General features: G+C 40.7%; 1 protein-coding gene across 4 annotated transcripts in view; it reads right to left on the bottom strand.

Annotated features, from left to right (window-relative positions):
- Positions 1-26,676, bottom strand: part of DROSHA (drosha ribonuclease III) — a 122,760-nt gene that overhangs the window by 12,502 nt on the left and 83,582 nt on the right. For all 4 annotated transcript variants that reach the window (XM_010816832.4, XM_015459113.3, XM_005221630.5 and 1 more), the window contains 7 exons: positions 24,125-24,184; positions 22,742-22,841; positions 19,209-19,311; positions 17,165-17,235; positions 11,334-11,378; positions 9,056-9,213; positions 7,574-7,679 (listed from right to left, as the gene is read on the bottom strand). In XM_010816832.4, coding sequence (XP_010815134.1) covers positions 7,574-7,679; positions 9,056-9,213; positions 11,334-11,378; positions 17,165-17,235; positions 19,209-19,311; positions 22,742-22,841; positions 24,125-24,184 — 643 coding nt within the window. The remainder of the gene's footprint in view (positions 1-7,573; positions 7,680-9,055; positions 9,214-11,333; positions 11,379-17,164; positions 17,236-19,208; positions 19,312-22,741; positions 22,842-24,124; positions 24,185-26,676) is intronic.

Below are 26,676 nucleotides of genomic sequence, written 5' to 3'. Positions count from 1 at the left end.
GCGCCAAGCTGCCTAGGTGCAAAGTGTGGCTCTACCACTTCCTCGCTAAGCGATCCTGTGTAAGTTACTAGATCTCTCTGAGGCTCAGCTTCCACTTCCACTGAACGGAGAAAACAGTCCCTACCTCACAGGGATGTATGGAGAAGTACAGTGAATGTGCATACAATCTAAGCACAATGACTGACACATAACAAACACACTGGAACACTAGCTGCTGTTGTTTGGCACTGCCGTTATCAGCTAAGACATGCTCAACTCTGGTTATGGGGAAAAGGTTATAGAAAGTTCTAGGAACTCCTTTGGATTTGTTTTCAATGCAAATATTCTGGATACCTGTTCATTGTCTTCAAAGCTCTCCATTTTACTAACTCTAACCTGTCCTTAACAACTTTTTTTAAAAACACTGCCTTACTCCCACCCACCAAAAAAAAAAAAAAGATAAAATTTAATTTGCAATCACCGGAAAAAAAAACAAGGAAAGCTGTACTAAGGGCTCACTATAAAGCTGAGAGGAAGACTGCTGAGTTCTTGAAGCAATGGCAAGGATCAACAAATTGCAAATTGTGATTTTGAGAATCCAGGGTGCTTAATGTTGGTATATTATCTCAACACAGCAGTCTTTCCAAATTCAAATTTTACTAGGAAAAAGGTTTACTGGTTTAAAATAAGCAAAGAAACACTCTGGCACTCTTCCTTCAACTTCTACTCACTCTTGATTCGAAAGAGAAAAACCACAGCTGTGGGACATGAGCTACCGAAGAGGGCCCCCTAGTGTAAACAGGAGAGTCTGACTAATTATCCTGAAGACTTTAATGTAAGAGCATGGGATGAAAGACAAATGTATTATTAAAAACGACAGTGATGTGCCTCACGGGTCTCTCATACCAAGAGTGGTGGCCAGATGGCCTCCATTTCCCATGAGAACCGAATAAAAGGTAGGCAAGTGCTAGCAGCCAGAGTGCAGGTCAGGGCCGCACAGCCAGTTTACAACAGTGACGGACAAGTTCTCAAATAGGAGCTGCGGAATCTGCCCTCTCAGAGATCTGTCAGCTCACACACCTGTTCACCTGATTCATGCCTCGTGCTGTCTGGAGGCAGCAGGGAAGGATTAGATCAAGGCTTCCCAAAGTTTATCTGTAACCCTCGCTTTCTCATTGTCCCAGTCATTCCTCTGTTTTGTTTTGTTTTTCTTCTTTTTCTCTCTTTAATCTTTTGGCCACGTCACAAGGCACAGGGGAGAATCTTAGTTCCCCGACCAGGGATCGAACCTACGCTGCCCTGCACTGGAAGCATGGAGTCCTAACCACTGGACCACCAGGGAAGTCCCCTCCAAATCATTCCTCTAAAAATAAAAATTTCAAGATACAAATGAACTTACCTACAAAACAGAAAACAACTCACAGACTTAGAGAACGAACTTATGAGTGCTGGGGAGCAGGATGGGAGAAGAAATAGGGAGTTTGGGAGGGACAGGTACACACTGCTGTATTTAAAATGGGTAACCGATGGACCTACTGTAAGACCGACTGTACAGCACAGGGAATTCTGCTCAATGTTACGTGGCAGCCTGGATGGGAGGGAGTTTGGGCGAAAATGGATACGCGTATATGTATGCCTGAGTCCCCTCAGTGTTCACCTGAAATTACCACAACGCTGTTAATCAGCTATACCCCAATACAAAATAAAAAGTTAAAAAAAAAAACTTAAAAATAAATAAATAAAAACAAAAATTTCTGCAAGTTCACCTTGCTTGTGGATACCAACACTGGGCACAGGGCACACTGTAGGCATGAGACTGACAAGTATCTTTAGCTCCGTAGTTTGCAGTAAAGGCTAAGACAGAAGAAGGAAATAGACACAAAAACTCAAATGCAAATGTTAAAAAGTTGCAAGTGTGACAAGAAAGGCATTCTTGTCTGAGTAAGTGCTCTTTGAGACCTCCTCACTATTTACCCCCTCACTATTTACCCTGACTCTACTGAGTAGGTTCTACCCTCAAAAGCCAAAAGTTCTATGAAATAGAACCTCCTTCCTCTACATCCCCATTTGAACTCTCATCCCTAGACAAATGCATAAGCCTGACATTCCTTCCCAAACAGGCCTGCTTGAACATCCAACTTACAGAACACTCTGTTTTCCTCCATCAGCATTCAAAACTTGAAAACTGCAATTTCATTTGTTCAACTGTCCTTAGTCTCTATGAAACAAGCGTGCAAGGGAATAGCTCCGGGCTAACTAACGCCTCCCTGCAGTTGTGTGCTCTTTAATCACAATAATGATTTTTAGCCATCCTTTCCCTGCCTCCCACCCAGCCAAATGCAACTGCAATAAGCAATCCTTCACAAATTTTAAATTACTTTTAACCCTTAGACATTCATAAATTAAGTTTTCGGCTTCTTTCCTTACACATAAAACATGCTATTTCTCTCCAATGCCACTTCCACTTCCCTTTCTATATGAGTTATCCATCCACAAAACTCTCATTCTTCTACTTATCAAATATGAATTGAGAGCTCACATATGCCAGACACTGCCGGGCATACAGTGATAAATAAAAATATGCTCTCACATAACTTTCAGGCTTGTGGGACAGGCAAACTCAAAAAATAAGTGTCAAGAAGGAGAAGAACATGGAGATTTGACTAGAAGGTTCCCCTTGCATGCAGCAGTCACGCCGGAACTGACATCTCAGGCAGAGGAGGAGCTAGCAGGCAGCTGAGAGGAGGGGCTTGAAGTAGAATGGTCTCCAGGTAGAACAAACCCCACGGCAAGAGGGGGCATAGAGGAATGCGAAGCAGGCCAGGTGAAAAGGTGCAGAGTGAAAGACAGAAATGTGACATGAGGTCAGGCAGGTGGACAGGCTTGTTCTTTAGTCACTCTCCAAAGAGCAAATGAAGAGCGTTAGAGTGGACTATGGTGATCATTCACTCAGCCTATTTGCCGAGCACAGACACGCCAGGACTGTTCAAACATCCAGGGAACCAGGGATGAAGAAGAGAGACAAAATACCTACCCTCATGGAGTTAACACCCTCATGAGAGAGCACAGACGGTAAACAAGTAAAATATATAGTCTGTACTAAGGAGGAGAAGGAAGGAGAAAATGGGAGGTGAGATTCTAGACAGGAGGAGGAGGGGAGCTAGGGATGAGGATGGGATTTTCCAGGTGAGAGTCCTGGAGTGGATTGCCATTTCCTTCTCCAGGGGATCTTCCCAACCTAGGAATCAAACCCGGGTCTCCCGCATTGCAGGCAGACGCTTTACCGTCTGAGCCACCAGGGAAGCCCACTATTCAAGCAGAGTGAATGAAAGAAGGCCTCACTAGTGATGACATGTTAACAGAGAAGAGGGATATGGCCATAGCATGTGCAAAGGCCCCAAGGCAAAGGCCGGCTTAGTGTCCTGCAGGAATCTCACAGAGGCTAAAGTGAAGTGTCTAGGAGAAAAGTTAGAGATGGTAGCAGGAAGGCCGGTCATACAGGGTCTTGTAGGTAACAATGCTATCTTTTACCCTTGAGATGAGGTATATTCAAAAAGTTTTGCACAGAGGGGATTGTAATCTGACGTTTCTTTAAAACCAACCCCTCGAGATGATGTGCTGAACACAGACAGAGGGGTGGGGAAAGATGTACCAGTTGGGAGGCTATGGTTGTAATTTAAGGTAAAGATAATCATGGTCCAGACCAAGTTGGTTTAACAGTGAAGCTGGTGCAAAGTAGTCATGTTTGAGACAAACTTTTAAGGTAAAATCAACAAGCTATGCTAATGGGTAGGAGGTGTTAGCATGAGACAGAGAAGAGTTAAGGACAACTCCAAGGTTTCAACCTGCGCAACTAGAACAGAATGGTCCTTACTGATATGGAAAACACCAAGGTTTGGGGGTAGAAATCAGTTTTGTTTTGGCCATGATAGGTTTGAGCTGCCTGACAGAAATTGATCTAGAGATCTCTGTGGATCTATATAACCAAGTACATCTACAGATATGTAGACATATGAGTTTGAAGTTAGGGGGACAAGTAAGGGCTCAAGACATGAAACAGGAAGTAATGTATAGGCATACTCAGACTCATGGAGAGGAAGTCAACGGAAAAGAGAAGAGGCCTGAGAATGGGGGCACTCCAATATTGAGAGGTTGGGGAAGTGAAGAGGAACAACCAAAATGGACTAAAGATGAATGGCCACTGTGGACACAATAGATGTATTGTGAAGATGCCACAGGCCGCAGCAGGTAACCTGGCCTGTGTGGAGAAAGAGCTGATTCAGGAAAGTCAGTGTAGGAAGCCATAACCCGTAATGCAGTCCAATAGGCCTGAAACCTGAGACAACATCCCCCATGGGAGAGTACAAAAATGCCCACAGGAATGGCGAGGCCAGCTTTTCCAATAGTAACACACATCTCAGGGAGAAATCTGAACTGGCTGCCTTGCCTACTGCTTTGGATAAGCACAACCCTAAGATTCCTATCCTTTGCAATGTGCAGTAAGTGCCACCGCCTCTAACCGGATCTCTTTGTCAATCATATTCCTATAACTCTGTGTCAGCTGTGCAGAAACTACTGCCATGGTCCAGGTGATGGCAGAAGATCTGGGTGATGAATTGAGGTGGCTACTCCAGCAGTAACATGGTCAAAACTTATGAATAGTCTATGCTGGAGGGAATGGAGGAAGCAAAGATGATTCCCAGGCTGCTGACTTGCCACACTGGATGGGTGATGGTGCCCTTCAATTACTCAAGAAATAACTGGAAGAGGACCCAGATTTCAAGTTCAGCCTTGGATACACGGAGATGATGAGCAGGCAGCTGACACTGAAGCTCAGAAATGAGATGGGATTGAAGAAATCCATTCAGAAGTCTGCCTACAGCAGGAAACTAATGTTATATTTACAAAGAATGCCTATAAGAGTAAGAAGAGGAAATGCCTAGGAGTGAGCTTTCTGCATCCTGGAATATTCACCAGCTCTACAGAATAGGATGAGCCTGCAAAGGAGGCTGAGAGAGTAGCTCATGAGCTGAGAGGAAAACCAGGAATGTAAAGCATCACAGCATTTAAAATACAGATTTTAAAATCTGTATTTCACTTATTTTAGATAATCTTTGTTTTGCCAGCAGATCTGTTGGTCCTGCTGATTTCTACCAAAGTCTTCTGTGAATACAGTTCAAAAAACCCTCCATATCAGAATTTTGTCATCTGTTAACATCTTTCTAATAAGGTATCCCCAAATTCTCTAATTTCAAGGAAGCAAGGCCAATGATGAACATATTTCGGATCAAATTAGTTACGGCACTGAAGTCACTTTGGAAAGAACACAAAACTGAGTCTCCAGCATAGTCGTGCTTTCACCTTTATCCAGACCTGGGCAGGGCTCATGCCTTTCTGAGTCCTGGTTTCAATATCTGTTCAGTGTTGGGGTTGGGACATGTGTGCAGTGCCAAGAAGGGAAGCAATACATCTGTCAATCCATACCCTCCTCCTCCACAAAATTCTGGAGTTCACTATTGATTGGTGGGAATACAGGGGTAAATTGGAGAAGGCAATGGCACCCCATTCCAGTACTCTTGCCTGGAAAATCCCATGGATGGAGGAGCCAGGTAGGCTGCACTCCATGGGGTCGCTAAGAGTTGGACACGACTGAGCGACTTCACTTTCACTCTTCACTTTCATGCATTGGAGAAGGAAATGGCAACCCATTCCAGTTTTCTTGCCTGGAGAATCCCAGGGACGGTGGAGACTGGTGGGCTGCCGTCTATGGGGTCGCACAGAGTCGGACACAACTGAAGCAACTTAGCAGCAGCAGCAGTATAGGGGTAAATGTGTATATTGAAGTCACATATTTTCAGCAGTGGCCTCTATATGCCCATAAAATGAATGACTGCTTCAAGCCATTTGCTTTAATCTGGCCATTTCTCAGACCAACCAGATACTCTGACAGCTATGAAGTCTATTCCCTAATGGCAGATACAGAACCGAGCATTTATTGATTCCTGGATGCAGAGAAAGACACTAGATACTAGTTTATTTCTGGTAAATGCTCATATGTTCTTAAGAATTTAATATTAATTCAAAAGGAATTTCTTGTCAATCCAAAAGCAGTTAATTGTAAGTGGTCATTAAACTGCTAATTTTAAACTAATTTTAAAAGTAAGAGTACTCCTGATTTCCCACAAAATGATACATGGGGCTTAGTAGAAACATAATAAATATTCATTCAATGAATGAATGAAAGGACCATATTTTGTTGGGTTTAGAAATTCTGCTGAAAAATTACATCTAAACATAGTCAAATAATCATATTCTCCCTAAATTCAATATCTGTGTCTCTCACATAAACTATTTCCAGGGTTCAGAGTTGCAAAGATAATATCAAATTCTATTCAAAGCAAAACATGCACAGAACGTGTAGAGATGCAAAGTATGAAAGACTTATTATTTACCTCAAGCATAATGAAGAATGTCTGTACTCACAAGATGTCTTATGGTGTCTATTATTTTCTTTGCCCAGTAAGGTATTTGCTTTCTCAATGCCCAGTCCTAGAGGGACTTCTCAAAGGTTATTCCTTGTGCCGGGAGATCATCATCACTGACTTCTAGGCAGGTTTTGTTCTCCATTCCAGTTTTATTATTGATTGGTTTCACAGAGTAAAAACCGTACGCAGCAAATAAAAAAACTCAATAAAGTTTTATAAAACGAAACAAAAGTGAGAGGAATGGGAACCATTTCACTTTGTTCATAAATCAAACGTTTTCTCTCAACGTCCCTTTCAACTCCACACGGTCCAGCCAAACTAGGCTTCTGATCTTTCATGCTGTGCCCTTGTTTCAGCAGTCCTGATGCACGTAATGTCTTTGCAAAGAAACGTCTTCCCATTAATTCCCAATGGCCAAATCCTACTCATCCTTAAAGGCTCAAACATCATAATAACCATGAAGCCTTCTAGAAACTCCACAGCCAAAAGAAATCTTACTTAACCTAAACAGCACACTTTCCTTGTATAATATTTAACGTAGTTCTCCCTTGTATTTATAGCTACTTATTTATACTTTTTATAGTGTACATGTATCTGTATACACACACACCTTCAACTATACATATATATATAGACACACACACATATACATATGTGTATATATACAGAAAGAGAGAATTTGTAATTGTTAACTTGCATTTTTAATTTCTTCTAGTAGTTTTTAAACTTCTTATGGACAGATTACTACTACTACTACTACTACTAAGTCACTTCAGTCGTGTCCGACTCTGTGCGACCCCATAGACGGCAGCCCACCAGGCTCCCCTGTCCCTGGGATTCTCCAGGCATCAAGTAATATCTGCTCCCCTCATGAAGCCTAACTCAGTGTCTTGCACCAAGTAGGCAATCACTAAATAAAGGAGTATAAAATGAGCTCTCATCATATATTGTTTTTGCATACAGTTTACATAATGAAACAAAACCATATGATACGCTAAAGTCACCAAGAACTAAGTCACCAATTACATAAGTATATATCTGGCTCTTCGAATCTTCACTTTCTATTACACAGCAAACTTGTTGGAGGAAATGGTTTTACACAAACTCACAGTTAAGTGTCCTTCGTGATGATCTGGAAAATGAATGAATAAGTACTCCGTTGCTACCAGCTGCATTATGGAGTCACCAAGGAATTCCATCCTCTGATTGTGGCCTCTGGGGGGAAAAAACATCAATGTAAAGAGATCAATAAGCATTTGTAGATCCAAAAAAATAAAAATAAAAAATTTTAAGATATGATTTTAAAAAGCAATGTGTTCATCTTGCTTAAAGCACAAAACTAAACACAACTCCCCAAAGCCCCTCAACTGAGAAGAGATCTGAGTCAATATAGGTTCAGTTTCAAAGGAGAGTAAAGTGAGTACTACCTAAGGATTAAACAACTGCTGAAAGAAAGACTGGTAAATAGTACCTGGGCAGAAGCTGGGAAGAATCAATAGAAAAATAAAACACAGTTGAATCCTTGAACAACCTGGGGGTTAGGGGCAGCGACCCCCCAGGCAGTCAAAAATCCAGTTTAACTTTACAGTCAGTCCTCTGTACCATGGTTTGCACCTGCAGATTCAACCAAATGACACCATGCAGCACTGTAGCACGTACTTACTGAAAAATATCCACGTGTAAGTGGACCCATGTGGTTCAGACCCACGTGATTTAAGGGTCAACTGTATAGTACAGACAACAACCTTGCACAATCTTTACACAGACAAAATACAGCAAAAAGATCCAAGAATTTTCTATGCTAAATCTTTACCTTTTCATTGAAAAATAGACTCCAGTTTTCAAATCTGAATTCCAGGATAAGGACTAAAAAAATCTATGACAAGATTCTTTGGTTTTTTCAGTGTAAAGACAACTGTGAATATCTAATTTGGGGAAGAAAACCTGATGAGTGTGTGTTAGTTGCTCAGTTGTGTCCTACTCTTTGTGACCCTGTGGACTGTAGCCCGCCAGGTTCCTCTGTCTACAGGATTCTCTAGGCAAGAATACTGGAGTGGACTGTGGGGGAAGAAACCCAAAAACTGAATTAAAAAACATGTAAAAAAAAAAAAAACAAAACAGTTTTGGTTATTTTATCAGTTATTTCATTAGGTCATGTTCAAATCACTCACTCACAGCAGGGACTGGAGGGCCAAATTCACGCTATGGCCTGTTTCAGTAAATCAGGTTTAATTGGGACACAGCATGTTCATTCATTTATACTTTTCCTGTGGCTGCTTTTATGTTACTTTTGTGTTACTTATGAATCATCATGACTGTGACCACCTGGCCTATCTCTTCATAGGAAAAATTTTTACTTCCTTCACACTTATAATTTATAAAGAAATAAGATTCATGGCAATGAGACCAAAAATACTGGATTACAGCACATGCCCTGGTCTACACCAGTGTCTGGCTGCTCATCCATCTGAAGATGTGACTTCCCTGGAAATATGTTTGAAAACCCAATTCCTTGAAAGGGCACACAGCAAAAGTTTGGGACTGTGTGTCCAAATAGTCATGTTAGAACTACAAGAGTATTTCTAACTCACAGGGTCAGATGGTTAAATCCCACAGTTCTCAATGTGAATGCTCTTGCCAAAAGTCGAACATGTGTAAAAATTACTCCAATTGCATCTTCAAATTCAGTAAGTTTCTGTAGAACTGGAGAAGTCTCAATAAGTTGTCGATCAGTATTTGGCTCTTGAAGCTACAAGAAGGAACAAATAAATATCACAGGCAGTTTTTAGTTACAAATGTAATTATCAATTCTAAGTGTTTTGTAAACTTCTCATTCCCACAGGCAGAAATTTCTGAAATGCCAATAAAACATGAAAGCTTCTTTCTCATCCCTTAGAATGGCAAACAAACCTAATATTTAAAGAAGGCTCAAATAATATTTTCCAACCTTCTATCAGATTTCAAGGCCAAATACTATACACAGATAGTTCAAAATCCTAAGTATTATACTAGCTCTCCAAGGAAGAGGCAAGCTGAAGAACCACTCTTAGGGAATCTATCTATCTGGTAACTCAGCAGTTCTCAAACTTTCTCAATTATCCCCAATTATCTATCTATCTGGTAACTCAGCAGTTCTCAAACTTTCAGTTCAGTTCAGTCGCTCAGTCGTGTCCGACTCTTTGTGACCCCATGAATTGCAGCACGCCAGGCCTCCCTGTCCATCACCATCTCCCGGAGTTCACTCAAACTCACGTCCATCAAGTCGGTGATGCCATCCAGCGATCTCATCCTCTGCCGTCCCCTTCTCCTCCTGCCCCCAATCCCTCCCAGTATCAGAGTCTTTTCCAATGAGTCCTCTTCGCATGAGGTGGCCAAAGTACTGGAGTTTCAGCTTTAGCATCATTCCTTCCAAAGAACACCCAGGGCTGATCTCCTTTAGGATGGACTCAAACTTTAGCACTCATCAAACTCTTGCAGTACTTGTTAAAAGCAGATGGCAAGGCCCTGCACCCAGAGTTTCTCACTCAGTATGACTGGAATAAGGACTAGGAATCTGCCTTTCTGGTAATTCCCAGGTAACACAGATGCTGCAGGTATGGGGATCAGCTTTTGAGAATCACTGCGTTGAATAACTTGACCGCTGTGTATCTTTCAAGGGGCTAATCTATTTTGGTAAATGATCATCATTAAACTGAATTCAGCTTACACTGGAGATTATTATATTAATACCACTAGGCAGCTGCTCCACGTAACAATGAGCCTTTAACCACTGCTGTTAAGTCTCTTCAGTCGTGTCCGACTCTGTGCGACCCCATAGATGGTAGCCCACCAGGCTCCCCCATCCCTGGGATTCTCCAGGCAAGAACACTAGAGTGGGTTGCCATTTCCTTCTCCAATGCATGAAAGCGAAAAGTGAAAGTGAAGTCGCTCAGTCGTGTCCGACTCTTAGCGACCCCAAGGACTGCAGCCTACCAGGCTCCTCCATCTGTGGGATTTTCCAGGCAAGAGTACTGGAGTACTTTAACCACTAGCAGAGAGCAAGTATAAAACATCTGAAATGAATATTTTAAGGAACTTTGGGCTAGTTCATATTCATAAAATACTTCTAAAATACTTTGAATTAATGTCACTTGTTACTGTGAAGCCTCTCATAAGAGAGTTCAGCCACTAGTGATGATTATTATATATATAATATATATACAAAAATGTATATGTGTGAGTATACATTTACATGTATATATTTATATATGTCTCCAAGGTAAAAGGGTAATAAAAGCAAAGAAGAGTGAGAATTTTTGAAACAACTGGGGGAAAGAGTGTCACCATATATAGATCTTTTAAATTCTAAAATCTTGAATAAAGTCATTATACTCTACTAAAATTTTAATTTACAATGTTTTATGCAACTGAAGTCAAATCTCTGAATTTCTAAGATACAAATTAGGTTACAATTTAGCAATGTTAATTTAGTATTTGTTCTACTTTGTAATAAGCCCAGACCTGCTTTCGTATTACTTTCCCTATAATAGCAGGCATGTAGACACACTGGAGACAACACACTCTGTCTTGAGTATCACTATTCTGGGGAAGAGAGGGGACCAAACCACAGCCAGTCAAGTAGCTCTTCCTGCCTTTCGAGCGATGGCAACTCCCAGTGCTTCGCCCACCTCACCCCAGACCACAAAAACACAATGCATGGCCTCGTTTTAGTATTTGTTCCAAAGTTCTCCAGTCTGATACCCCAGCTTAAAGTCATAATGCCACCGAAGGGAATCAAAGGATAAAAGCAGAAGGGGACAAAAGGCAAAGTGAAGCATCGTGAGTACCTGGAGTTACAAAGCTCACTGCAGACAGGAAGGTCACACTTACCTGGAGTGGGTGGAGAGGATAATTGAGCCAGACTTCGCGCAGGTCCTGGAAAATGGAGTGATGCCTTTAATGCTCGAGGGAGTCATTTAACACACTCTAGAGTACTAAATAAAATGCCATTATGTGAAATACTGAACTATTTCAGATGCTGACTCCACTTACTGCAAATTCGATAGTGCTGGCAAATGAATTTTTTAAGTGTTTTCACCACTCCAACTGCCTGTAGTGACTCTAATTAGCCTATTAAGCTGGGGAGGAAAAGAGCCACCCCCGCCCCCAGGAGTCAACAACACCTTTTAAAACTAAGTTACACATTCGCTTAACCTAATACAGTGGATTAAGCTGCTGCTTTAATTATATGTTTTAGTTTACCATTCCCCAGAAATGTTCATCGGCTGTGCCTTTTAGAATTAAAACTCATCTCGAATGGTCCTTTACTTGGGCACTAATTCATTATCATTGAGTAACTTTAACATGGGAGTGGAAAACACCCATATCTAGTTCCTAAACTCTTAGATTTGTGAGACCACACTTTTACTGGGGGTCACTACAAATGTATACTTGAAATAAGAGAATAAAAGCATTAATTTTGTAGAAAATCCTAATATGCTATTTTATCCACTGAGTTAAATCCAGAGGCATTTATAATAGACCTTCCTCAGGATTAAAGTGTTTTTCCTTCAGTTTTAGACTCTAGGGAGCCTCTAACTGAATCTCCTTTCAGGCCTTGACAACTGGTTTTTGAGATAAATGACAAAATTTTTTAAGAAAAAAAAAATTTTTTTTTAATTTTTGAAGAGGAAAAGTATAGTAAAATGTATTATGATGTGATACAGATGATGACAAAGGGAAATAAAAATACCTGATAATTTTGTACATCTTGCATATTAAAATATGTCTAGGTTTTGTTTTTGGTATTTTATTTTTGCAAATTTTTTTTTTAAGTTTAAATATCAAACTGTTCTTTTAAAGCTTTTAAAGAACTTCTCTTAACCAATTCAATAACCTTTCCCTGGAATTCTGTGTAGCATAAATTACACTGAATGTCACTCCCTTCCTGTGACTTTCTCAAGTTCTCTCACTGCTTTTCTCCCCCTGCTATACCTGAAACAGACATGCACTCAACTTCCACCAAGAGCCTGACCTACCCACTACCTGTTCCTCTGGAGTGCCCGCCGCCCCCACTGCTTTAGCTGCTGCCTGTTTAAATCATCTGCTCACCTCTGCTGCAGTTCTGACCTCTCATCCAAGCTACACATCCGTACCTCTAAGCGCCTTAATTGGCGTCTTTTACCTCATATCCAAATGACCAAATCATCACTTTTTACCTTCAACTGGGGATTATGGTGTTAGGAAAAGCTGTAGGCTGAGGAGACAGGCTGCCTGATTCAACCCTGATTCCCTGTTGGCCAGTTTCTTCACCTCCCTTAAGCCAACCTTTCCTCAAGCGGTCGACAAAGATAATCACAGTACCTACTTCAGAGTGTTCTCTGATGCCTCGATGAGCAATGTACTCAAAGCACTGAACCCAGTGCGGCACACAGGAAATGCCAATATTAACAACAAGTACATCAACAATGATGATAAACAAGTATCTCTTCGGACCATCTCCAATCTCCAAAGCAGAAGATTCTCAAGGACTTTGAGATTCATCTTTCTCCTTTCTCCTATGTCTTTTTCACTCAAAAACACTGATTTCTCCTTTGATGTCTGCTGCCACCCATCTTGTTGTAATAGCTTTAAAACCTCACAACTAGCTGGTTTCAATGGCATCCATTTCCCTGACTGCACCCTGCACTGAGATACAGCTCTGCCGCACCCTCGTGTCAGAGAAACAGAACACACCTTGCTGGGTTCCCAGCTCTGCTTTCTGTTAGCCCAGGGACCTTGGAGAAAGCCTCTACCTCCAGTTTGCTCTTCTGGAAAATGTTCATCAACTGTTGGGACATTAGTTCATGCAGCATGTTTTTACTGAACATCTGTTAGGTATCAGCTAAGTAAGACATTGAATAAGACACTAGCTCTGTCCTCAAAGGAGCCTACTGGGGAAGAATAAGGGTTCAGTTCAGTTCAGTCGCTCAGTTGTGTCCGACTCTTTGTGACCCCATGAATTGCAGCATGTCAGGCCTCCCTGTCCATCACCAACTCCTGGAGTTCACTCAAACTCACGTCCATCGAGTCAGTGATGCCATCCAGCCATCTCATCCTCTGTCGTCCCCTTCTCCTCCTGCCCCCAATCCCTCCCAGCATCAGAGTCTTTTCCAGTAAGTCAACTCTTCGCATGAGGTGGCCAAAGTACTGGAGTGTCAGCTTTAGCATCATTCCTTCCAAAGAACACCCAGGGCTGATCTCCTTCAGAATGGACTGGTGGGATCTCCTTGCAGTCCAAGGGACTCTCAAGAGTCTTCTCCAACACCACACTTCAAAAGCATCAATTCTTTGGCACTCAGCCTTCTTCACAGTCCAACTCTCACATCCATACATGACCACAGGGAAAACCATAGCCTTGATTAGACGGACCTTTGTTGGCAAAGTAATGTCTCTGCTTTTAAATATGCTAACAAGGTTGGTCATAACTTTCCTTCCAAGGAGTAAGCGTCTTTTAATTTCATGGCTGCAATCACCATTGTAGTGATTTTGGAGCCCAAAAAAATAAAGTCTGACTCTGTTTCCACTGTTCCTCCATCTATTTGCCATGAAGTGATGGGACCAGATGCCATGATCTTCGTTTTCTGAATATTGAGCTTTAAGCCAACTTTTTCACTCTCCTCTTTCACTTTCATCAAGAGGCTTTTTACCTTCTGCTATAAGGGTGGTGTAAATGAGTACAATTTAATAAACTATAACAAGTTCTATAATGGTGATGTATATGTTCCGAGTGCTGAGAAGACTCTGCCTGGGGTATCAGATCAAGTTTCCAAGAGGAGGGGACTCTTCAGCTAAATTCTGAAGAACATGAGGAATTCCGTACAGCAGAGGGAAATGATCAAAAGCAGGGCATGGTACATACTCAAATAAAAGGTCTCAAAGTGCACACACACAAAAGCGTAGTTCTTAATAAGCAGAACACCGAGAATTTTAGGGCAGCAAAAAACATGACACCATAATAATGGCTATCCGTCATTATATATATACATGTCTGAACCCGCAGCATGTACAAAACCAAGAGTAAACCCTCAGGTAAACTATGGACTTGGGGTGATTATGATGTGTCAGTGTAGATTCATCTATTGTACCAAATGTATCACTCTGGTTGGGGCTGTTGATAGTGGAGCAGGCGGGGCATGTGTGCGTGGAGGGAATATATGGGAAAATTCAGGACCTTCCTCTCAATTTTTCCATAAATCTAAAAAACCTTTTTAATTTAAAAAATTTTAAAAAGTGATTTCTAGAATGGCACAAAGAGGGAGTGGAAAGAAAGGAGACTGAAAAAGTAGGTGGGAGTCAGATTATGGGAACTATGAAATGCTCTGTTGTGTAATACAGGCTTTGGCAGGCAATAAAGAAACCAAAGATTTTAAGCTGCAAAGACCCTAATCGAATCTGTGCATGAAAAAGAAGACAACGCTGCATGAATGATGGACTAGAGCAGTGGGGAACGACAACAGTTTAATTATTTCAGGTGAGAGACGAGGAGGACAAATGTTGAAGCAGCAGGATGGCCGAGACTAGGGGCCGAACTGCCAGGGGTCTGTGACTGAATGAAGACGGGGAGAAAAAGCTTAAGGACAAAAGAAGAGCCTGAGGTTTCTGGTTTACATCATAAACTGAGAGAAGTGTATCTGGGGGCTTAGGTGACAAATTCAAACACTAAACCTGTTGCGATGAGGTGTCTGTGGAACACCCACATGAAGCTGCCTGAAACCAGTCTGAAAAGACACTTTTTCCAGTTTCAGGAGCTCTGAAGAAAGGCCATGGTCAGAGAAACTGGAACCCACATGCAAAGACCAAAGAGGGTGTGCGAGGGGCAGTGGAAGACTAGGAAAGTTTATATAGGGATCGCTGTCTTTCTAAGAGGGTCATTGGATAGCTGAATGGAAACAACAGCTCTGAATGTACCAAGTACATTGGGTCACACAGACCTGAAAACACAGAACTGGCAGAATCTGCCTGGGGCTGAAAGAGTAAAAAGCAGTCCAGGCTGATAAAGAAAGATGACACAGAGAAAGCCAGCTTCCAAATCAACAGGACACCGTGCTTCCTCAAGGTCTTACAGAATCGGGAAAACCGTGGACGACCCGCTCTCAGAGGGGGACCGCTTTCCCACCAGGGCTGCCCTCTGACCTGCTTTGCTTTGCTGTGTCTGAGCCCTGTTCAATTTCACAAAAGAAAAGACACACTAAAACTAAGCTGAATGTCAGCTGTCCCACTGATAAGATAATGTTCAGACTCTGCTTTTTCATTTGGTCATTTATTCAATTCATTCCTTTAACAAATATTTATTAAACACTGCCCCTGCCAGCACTGAACCTGGTACTAGAAATGTAAGATAAGCCTGCTAAGTAGACAAGTGGGAGAGAAGCAGTTTAAAGAGAGAAAAGAATCTAAACAAAACTGAGGCTGTTAAGAACACCAGGTGAAAGCTGCGTATACATCAGGAAGGAACAGAGTGGATGGGGGATAGGGGCAGGAGTAGCTGGAGATGGGACAGGCCGAAGGGAGGAGGGGCTCACAGAGGCAAGACTGGAAGAGGAAATAAGGTAACGAGGTTGCTGAAATCGCCCACGAAAGATAAAAGGCCAGAACAAAGTTATTTTAAGATTTGAGAGAAAGACTTAAAATACATCTGTTACAGTTATAAATCAACATGCAGACTTGTTTATAGGTTGTAAGACAAAATGGGGGACATGGAACACTGGTGGATAATGTTCCCGTCAGGAGGAAATTCACACATATAAAATCATCACCTATCTCTATAAAAACAGGTAAAAGAAAATCAAATCCTCAGATATGAACATCATCCAGGTCCCATTTTTCAAAACCATTGATTCTTTTTTTTTTCAAACTATCCTAAGGAATACAGTAATAACATCTGACAGCCACTTAAGTTGAAGGTTTCACAAAGGCTTAAAACACTGGCTTGCCATGTTCTTTATTGCTCCGTGAGGGCTATTTCATTCAATTAAAATGACATTTCAATTTGGAATACAGAGTTGCCTCTCTCTTTAAATGTTAAATTGACTTGTTTTGGTACAAAAAGAATCTAGTATGCTCTATTACATGCAGGATTAAAAAGGTAGCCCTGGCAATATTAATAGCTTAATACTTTGTAACAACAGAAACTATTTTAGAATCTATCATTTTTTCTTATACTATAATTTGCTTTTAAAAAAAGTACTTTCATACTCTTATTCATAGCTCTATCAAAAACTCCCTATGAGCTGACTTTCTAAAATAAATATACATTTATCTAGTCTACATAATTACATAAAAACAAATCATAAACAGAAAAGTCAAAAGACTATAGCTTCAACTAAGCCTGCATGGGGTAGGTACCCAATGATTATTAAATATAAAATCATAATTAATTTTATGATACTTTAAAATAAAGCAAGGTCCTACCGTATTTGTATTCATATTTAACTTACAAGTGACTATGAGGAAAGATGGGGTTTTGGGTAGAGGATAAAGTCCTAGTGTAAATGTCCACAGATCTTAACCATCTGTGACAGTTGAATAGCTATTTTTGAAGTGCTTGAAATCTTACTATCTAGGGCAGATTTGGGGTTTTTGTTTCTCTTACATGCTCTTTAAAATACAAAGACTAATTGATATAAAATCCCCTATAATGATATATAACTGAGAAAAATCAAATGAGTTGAAATAAATACCGGATCATTAAAGAGTAAGCGTCCAAATAACTGCTTGGCTTCCTCCAGGCTTCCCTCCAAGTAAACAGCTCCTAGATAAAAGAAGAGAATGCCGAAAGGAAGGCTGCATTAATATTCAGAGAAAATTACATATCTCTATAAAAAGCAAAAAGGCAAGCCAAAACCCACTCATGGGAAAAATCGACCAGATCAGAAGCAATTGTTTTAAAGGTAGCATTTTCCCTCTTTTAACTGCGCTTTGTATTATAAGTTAGACTGAAATACAAAATTCAATTTACCAAAATATAAACCTAATTTTTTAAGAAAAACAGGCCAACTATTATCTATCATAAAGGATATGGGTATGAACCATTACTGAGGGAACTATACACAAATACTTGACTTTATGAAAATATTGTTTCTTTTTCTATATTTATAGTTTATATTTCAGGCCACAGACAAAATATGAGTACAGATAAATTAAGGCTTCTGCCAATAAAATAGTAGGATAAACTTTACCTTTAATTAAAAATAATTCTTAAAAATTTTTTGAAATAATTAAGCACTGTACACATATTTACCACTAATCATAACCAGTTAGTACTATAGTAACATTTTAACTGGGAATCAAACAACTCTGGAGTAGGGTGGTTCTTAAAATCATATTTTTCATATCTGTCTTCAGAAAGGCTATTTTCCATGTAAAATAGAAACTTAGTCACCTGGGCTTTTGATGACTAAATACACTGATTATTTATCAATAGAGGTAGTAATAATGATAATAATTATAACAGTGATGATGATGATGATCTTAGTAAAAGCAGGGGTTTGAGGAACCACTTATGCCCTAGGCCCTATGCAAAGCATTTTCACATTCTTATCTTCACCTTTAAGGACACCTCAGTAAGAAGATATTAGAAAAGACTTATAGGTTTGGGGTCCACAGTAGGTGATCTGGGGAAGGGGTAAAGGAAATGGAACTTTGCCCTGGATTTGCTGCAGTTAGGATCAGATATTAAGGTTGTTACAACTCTGTGAGCTAAGTGATACTATCTCCATGTCATAGATGGGAAAACTGGGGTTCAAAGAGATTCAGTAACCTGGCAAAGACACAGAACTGATTAATGACGCGAGAGGGAACTGAACCACGTGTGCCTGGCTATGGAGCTAACTGTAACATTAACTGTCAAAAATATGATGGGAAAAAAATTACAGAGCAGTCATTCCACATGACAAACCCTCTGAAAATAGACATATTTGTACAAAACAGACATAGCTGTGAAAAGACTGTGGATAATTATTAAACATTCTCTTGCTACCATCATCAGCATAAAACTATAATGGGAAGCTTTTATATTCATTTTCAAAGGAAGAGGGCAAAACTGATAAGGAAGTACAGAGGCCTTTGAAAAATAAAATGTATGAAATCATCTACCTAAAAAAAAAATCAAGGAATTGTCAATCTAACATCTCATGGTAAAGCATCCTTGCAATCACCAGCTAATTAACTCTTCATAACTTTCCTGTACAAACAGCTAATTATATTCTGGTTATAGGAAAAAAGAAACTGAGGAAGTAAAGAGCCTGAGTGTCTGCATTAGCCGTGCTTTAAGTGAATAAACAATAGTTGTAGAGACTCAGGCCCTGGGGTTTTTAAATATGCAGTGCCTTCAAGATGTTTAAAGCAGAAAATCCTGTAAAATAGCTTCAAATTTTGTTTAAAAAAAAAGTATTAGGGCCTAACCAGCAACTTATTTATGTATGTGATCCTGAATCAAATCTGGCAAGTAATCTATCCTCATATTAACTCACTTCAATTCAGTTCAGTATATACTAAGCATGTACATGACATGATACAAGAAATTCAAGAAAAGAAAGCGTGACTGCTGCTCCGGAAGAACCACAATAACTACAATACAAGGAGGCGGGTATCATACTGGGGACTTCACAGTATGATATGAAGCTTTGGGAACAAGTAATTTTGTCCCAAGGCTTCACACTGAATTTTATGTGCTCTCCAGACATTTCAGACATGCAAAAAACTAGACTATAAAAGAGAAATTACCTATTAATGCTTCAAAACAATTAGCCATTGCATGCCGAAGGTCTGATTCTCTACAAAGGTCAGGTCCATGAGCATAAAGCATAAACCGATCCAGTTCAAGTTTCTACAAAATTCAGAATGACAAAAGTTAGAGAATATCAGCAAAATCATAACTGTTATAACTCAGCATCTCCTAGGCGGTACAGTTACAAATTAACAGGCCTTAGGTGAAAGTTTAATCTACCATTCTTTACGAGTCCATACATACAGTTCAGCGCGACCAATTTCACATTTTCCCCAAGCAAGCTTCTATGAACTCTGATGATTCAAGCAGGTTCAGAATGGACCAAATCTGATCTGCCCAACTCCAAGTTCAGAAAAAGCACTAGCCTAAGTTTGGAATAAGACTCTTACAAGGCCATGCTTTTGAGTTTACCCAATATGTCTAGAGATACAAACTCAACCCAAAGTTAACCTCTTGGATTCCAAAGTTACATGGTACTGATGGTCTTTGTACTGTATGAAAAATCAAGAGATTTTTACGTGGTGGAGTAGATGGGGACTCTCGGAAGACTTAAAAATGCCTTATTTCTCTAAATCTTTTTTTTCATATTTAATGAGGATTTGGATTTGGGGAGCCATATATTTTTGTACTTGTGTCCCTTTGTGAGGTTTCCACACTCATCCTTCTGAAGGCTGAGTAAGAATCTGAGCAATGGGTTGGAACTACCTTAAGGGCTCTGGGAATATTGTTTGTAATGAATTATATTTTCTTTTTCTATTTGGCCTCAGACAAGTTTAGAGACAGATTTATGGTGCAATTCTGGAAATTGTATAGGACTGATGAACATATCTGGGTACAATAACTTTACCTCTGGCTTTATTTTACTATCTTACCCATATTTTCTCTTTGTTTTGACTTCAGTCCCTACTTATTTCTTTTCCTATTGTATCATAAAGGACAAATCAAGTCCTTTTAGAACTAGACACAGTATAAATGGTTTTTACAAAACTCTTGAGATTGAATAAATGGAAATCATAATTTGTTCCATAAAAGGAAAAGGACATAAACATTGCATAAGCACACAATAAATCAGTTTCTATTACCATATAATTCAATTCAATAAATACCTACTAAGCAATAACATGCCACATAATATGGAACAAGTCACAAGTCAATGAACAACCTAGGACAACATGAATCTCATCAGCTCTCAGACAAAAGAGACTCAGATATTGTGTCTTGGTATGTACGTTAAAAATAACCATATTCATTTACATTGAAAAAGAGACAATAAAATAAAAACAGGGCATATATGCTATCAGTATTTTGGATTGGTAGGAATTCATGAGTATATTATAAACTCAAATGAGAGTTTTGACTACCACAAATACAAGAGAAGAAAGCACCTTTTTTCAAAAACTGATCCCCAAGTACAAGAGTTTATGCTAGAATATGTAAATTTTACTTGTTTCACAACTTCACTGGGAAAATCCAATTGCTTGCTATCTCTGGAGCCCTGCTTTGAGAGTAGAATGCAAGCCATTTTTATATTATAAACAACTATTCTGGAATGTTATGAATTTTCTAACTTCTCATAATCCCGGCTCCATATCCTTATTTTTTCATGAAGGCATTAGCGGAAATTTTAAAAAGGAGAGTGATGTTCCACTGTGCATGTGTTAAAACGTTCACTGTCTGGAGTGCTGACCTAGAGCTTTTATTACCTTCTCAGAGTCAGAACTCTTCTTCCATCAAGTCTCTCCTCTCACATGGTTAAGAACCACTGCTCTAGAGAGAAGGGCAAGGATTACCACTGCCTTCTGCGGGAGCAGATGGGTGTTGAGCGCTATGGGTACGTCAGGGTTTGGGGTGGAGGAGGATTACACAGACATCCCTGAAGGGAAGAAATGGCCAGTGGCCACCCCCATTGTAACTCATGGCTCTATACACCACCCACTGTGCTGTATTTTCATTTTCATTTCCCACATTTTGAAAATATCCTCCCTACAATTGTTTGAAAAATAATCATGCAATTCCATTATACCTGAAACTCTGAAGAAAACAATGGCAGGGAGAGGTGGGGGAGAGTGTGCCGACAATCTACTTATTAAAGGTATTTCCAACAGACATTCACGTGAGCTATCAGGAAGCATCTTGACAATTAAGTCAACTAAACACTGAAGCACTCGTGGAATTTCATTCATTGTGAGCCTAAAAACCAAGTTGGTTTTTCCTGAAGGCATCACTATTTATATTCTCAAATGCCACTGAAGCTGGGTCAAAGCCTACCACCACAGTTACGATGAGGATGTTATATAAAATACAGCAGTACACTCTTGCTAACGCAAAAACCATGGGATAAAATTAACCGCATATTAAATGTAATTAATGCCTTGGCAAGATCAAATTAAGAAGTCAGTTGCAAAACTAGAATGGGTTTTATCTAGTCTTTTCTACCATATTCCAACATTTATATCAAAAATGAAGAAAAAAATAGAAATTACTTAAAAATCAAGGAAAACTCACAAAAGCTTTTACAACAGATCACTAATGTTCGGGAATTTAATAGCCACCGTTGCCCCTATTACTGAATAAACCCACAGGCCTATAAAATGTAATTGATTGATAAATGTAATTTATAAGTGGCAGCAGCAATAAAAACAACTAACTCCTCCTAATTTATTCATATGTTTATGTAATTACTATGAACAAGCATTGCACCAAGCACTTCATAAACGAATCACTAAAACTCAAATGGTAATCTCCCTAAATTCTCACAACCACCCTATGTGGTAGATGCTAACAGATCTCCATTCTACAGATGAGAAAGCTATGGCTTGGCAAAGAGAATATCAATTTGTCCATGGTCCCCCTGCTGGTATCCTGAATTCCCAAACAAGTGCCAGGGTCCTATCCGTTAGGATTTATGATAACAAGACACTGCAGAGAGACAGGAAGATCAAATGAGACAACACAAGCAACATGCCTACCACGAATCTAAATCAAGGAAAGGTTCTGTCAGTCAGTCGGCAAAGTCAATGTGGCTGGCTAAACAGCCTAAAACCAAAATCTTAATTAATAGGACTTGTGATCTGGGGGGATTCTCCAAGATCTGTAAAGTATCCCCCATGAATACAAATGGCCTGGAGTATTCTATTCAAAGCTATAATTCTGTCTGTTAAAATAAATTAAAAACAAATGTAATTCAGAAATATTACACAGAGGGAAAATATGAAATCTTTCATTTCTTTTGCTCTGTTCTCATGCTCCTTCTGTTCATGCACGTCTGTCAATTTTTTCCTCTTCTGTTACCGAGACACCTCACTGCGGAGTTCATTAGCTGCTGGTGAAACTCACTAAGGTAACAGGACTGATAAGGCTGAGTCCTTAAAACCCAAACAGACAAATAAACAAAAAATCCTTCCTCGTCAATAAAATATTAAACCCTTAATATACCCTAAAGAGTTACTGATTCAAATGCAAAGTTATGCACGGACTGAAGAAGAGAATGTAGACTTCACTGCAAATAAAGTGCAAACACTTGACGTACCTTTGCTAGCATGGCAAGGTGCTGGTTCTGAACGATGGCAGTCCGATAGGTTGCTAATCCCCCCTCTTCCAGACTGGGAAACAGATAGTACAAATGGACACTGCCAAAAAAAACCCACATGGATAAGTATGTATCACAATATTCTGTATGTGGTTCTGAGTCTAAAACAACAGCCCTGACACATAATATCTGCGCAGTGCATACCGGCTGGGTTGAACTAAACTGAAAGGTCTCTGAAGGGTTAAACAGTAAACACAGTATATCTGAACGTGCTAAAACCCAAACACCATCCACTCATCTGTTCACACTGACTTCTTTAAAAAGAGCTCTCTGAAATACGATGACAATGAAGACCTGAACAATCATTCATCCTGCTGAGAGCAATCCTATCTAACACTTGAAAAGTGAGCCTGGAGACAGAGAGCTTTGCTTGGGTTGGGTTATAAGGGCCCCTGAGGAGAGCTCTGAGCAGGGCAGCCAGGTGGCACATTTGTCACAAGTACAGATGGGGACAGGAACAGAACCAGGAGTGGCAAACAGAGACAGGACTGCTGATCAAGGAAGTCCGGGAATTAGGAAGAAGGCTGATGGAAAACCAGGCCGGACCACAAGGGTAACTGCGCTCTCCTAATTCTCAAACTAGTTTCGAAGACCCACTGTTGATTGGGGCAGCTAAGCTAGTTTGGCCCTACTGTGTCCAGTGAGAACACGCTGAGAAAACTGTTCTTTTGCCTCACTTTGTCCTTCGTGGGAAAAGAAATGATTGAAAGAGAATAAAAATAGCTTGAGACAGTTCCAAGAGCAACATGTGTCATCTCCCTTTAAGAGAAATTTTATGAGTATTGAGAAACCAAAATGTACTTTCCTACCTCTACCTCCAAACTAAGGACCCAAAAACACTTCTGGGGAGAAAACACACAAACATACAGACACACGTACACTAGACACACCCAAAAAATCTGGTTATTAAAATTCTCGTAAGCTTTCCTTCCCTTGAGTTCAGAAAGAGTGAGAAAGGGATCAAAGACAAATCCCAGAAAATGAAATGACATTTTAAAATATCATCCCTTTCTCTACAAATTGAATATAAGCTCTGAAGCATCTAGACCAAGACAAGCTGATCTCTCGTGGCTGTAGCAACTTGAACATAAACTTGACAGGACAGAGATGCTAGCCTTTCATCTTGTAATCCTGCTCATTACAGCATCAGGGAGTGCAAGTTATCAGGGCAAGAGCCACAGACACGGAGCTTTTAAGCTCTGCAGAAGAGACCAAAACCACTGTGTTTCAAGGCTTTATTGGGCTAATTACAAAGAAGGTAATGTATTAAGTATGTTGCCTGTAAAATGCAATTATTGGGGAACAGCAGAAAAGCCTACTTACCTGGTCAGAAATTCAACGACAGCATCACCCAGGAACTCCAACCGTTCGTTGTGATTAATCCTACAGGAGAATTAAAAAGCTCTCTTGAAATAGCCCACATTTACATTTCCTCCCTCTCCTCTCAAAGGAAAGGATGCTGAGGGTTAGCTCCTTTAGTAATCAAAGCACCCTAACGAACTCCTCATAATCAAGGGCTCTGATGGCCATCCTGCCAGGGGGGTGCCTAGGAGGGAAGGGAGGAGGGAGCACTGCCTCCTACCACGGGGTTCAGGCTTTCTACCCTGGTGCCTCCGTCCCCTGGGAATCAGACTTAAGGCAATGAGACATCAGCCTAACAACTGTGAATCTTTCTACACTGCTACCAGGTGGACGAGAGAAGGGAGAATGCATTCTTAGAGTAAGAATAGTGGAAAATCAGCACTGGCACCATGTTCTAGCTTCCCAAGGTCCAAACTCTGAATTTGACCTCATGTCTAAAGTCTCTTAAAATGGGCCTAACCTACCTTTTCAGTCTGCTATCCTCTTCCACCAATGCCCTGGGGCCTTTTCCAAAACTGCCTGGTCCTCTCTGAAAAGTGCACGTGTGCATGCTAAGTTGCTTCAGTTGTGCCCGACTCTTTGCAACCCTATGGACTGTAGCCTGCCAGGCCCCTCTGTCCATGGGAGTCTCCAGGCAAGAATACTGGAGTGGATTGCTGTGTCCTCCTCCAGGGAATCTTCCTGACCCAGGGATGAATTAGTGTCTCTTAGGTCTCCTGCATTGGCAGGTGGGTTCTCTACCACTGCTATCCTTTCCCACCAATGCACTGGATCCTTTTCCAGCATGCCTGGTCCTCTCTGAAGAGGGCATCCCCTACAATACTCAGTGCCTCTGTGCAGGCCAAGCTCTGTGCTGCCCTGGAGTTTTCAGGTCTCCCCTGTACAGCAAGATTCCCTGAAAACCGACTCATCCCTCGAGGTCTAGCAGAATGTGAGCTCCACACGAATGCCCACCTGAGTCCCTTATCAAAATAAGTACACTCCCTCGGTGCAGAGACTGTATTTTATTTATATCTCAATTATTTTGAGGAAGGTGCATCTTACAAGCTGAGTTTCTCATGTTGGAGAACGAGGCTGAAACGGGCAGGAAGGTGGCTCATAGAAGCCTCCTTCCACCTGCGAGTCTCTCAGTGCAAGCAGGTCACCATCTCTCTGCTTAGCAGAGATGTGACCTGATCTAACTGAGGCTTTTAAAGGCCACTCTGGCTGCCTTTAGCAGAGACTGAGCGCAGGAAAGACAAGTACTGGGGCGGATACTGCTGTGGTCCTGATGTGACATGATGGAGGTGCAGGCTGAAGAGGTAACAGAGGAGGGGCAGAGATGCCGTCAGATTTGGGAGACATTTGAAAGATGGAGCAGAAAAGAGGTGCTGATAGTTGGGACTAGGAAGCTAACCACAAGAAAAGGATGATGGGCAGTGCCAGACTCTGGCTCACATGGCTGGGTGGAAAGTGCTGCCATTTACTGCAATGGGAAGACCAAGAGGGGAACAGGTTTGGGAAGAAGCAAGAGTTGCCTTGTAGACATGCTGACTTTGAAATGTGCATAAAATATCGAAATGGAGAGATCCAGCAAAATGCTAGATATATTAACCTATTGTTCACAGGCAAGAACAAAGTTAGTAATAAATCTACGTGTGTGTCTCTTAGTCATTTCCAACTCTTTGCGACCCCACGGACTGTAGCCTGCCAGGATCCTCTGTCCATGAAATTCTCCAGGCAAGAACACTACAGCAGTTGTCTATACATAGACAGGATTTCAGATGCTGAAACTGGATGGCACTAGTGAGGCAGAGAATGCAGCTAAGCAAGGGGTCCCAGGACTGAGCCTAGGAAAGGGTCACGGCTGTGGCCCAGCAGAAGGGAAGCCAGCACAGGGGAACTGGCAAAGTGGTGGGAGGAAGAAGAGGTCAGTGTCATCCTGTAGCCAAAGAGAAGAGAATGTTTCAATAAAGAAACAGACTCGGCAAGATGAGAAGAGAGCATTGACTCATACCAGGGAGATGGCTGAAGCCACGGAAGGGCAAGCTCTGTGAAGTGGTGGAGACAAGCCAGACTGTGACTCGAGTAGGCTGGGAACTTGAGTGTTGTCTGAAGCCATGCAAAAGAAGATCCTAAAATAAGTTACTGCCTGAGAGACGATAGGAACTAAGAAGGAATACATTTTTAAAAAAGAGAGAAATTAACATTATCCTATTCGTTCCCACAAGCCAGTAAAATAAACATGCATTTTCTGTGGTAAAGACTATCATCTTCCCAACAGTTCAAAATACAATACAGGAAAATCTAGTTAAGGTGGAAACCAAGAAACCCTGGCCAGAGTCCAGAGCGAAGAAGAACCATACTTTGGACTGTTTAATGCTTAACTGAAGAATAACAAGACAACCAGTCAAAGAATAATAGCTGCTTTGAGTCATATACTATTTTGAATTAAGTCATATTGGTATAAATTTTATTTAATTTCATTTGTAAACTTTCAGGGAGACAGGAACTACATCGAGAATTTTAATAAC

The sequence above is a fragment of the Bos taurus genome, chromosome 20 (assembly GCF_002263795.3).
Source record: "Bos taurus isolate L1 Dominette 01449 registration number 42190680 breed Hereford chromosome 20, ARS-UCD2.0, whole genome shotgun sequence".
Lineage (NCBI taxonomy): Eukaryota > Metazoa > Chordata > Mammalia > Artiodactyla > Bovidae > Bos > Bos taurus.
Note: the sequence above shows the minus strand (reverse complement) of the source record. Positions and strands in the feature narration are given on the sequence as shown.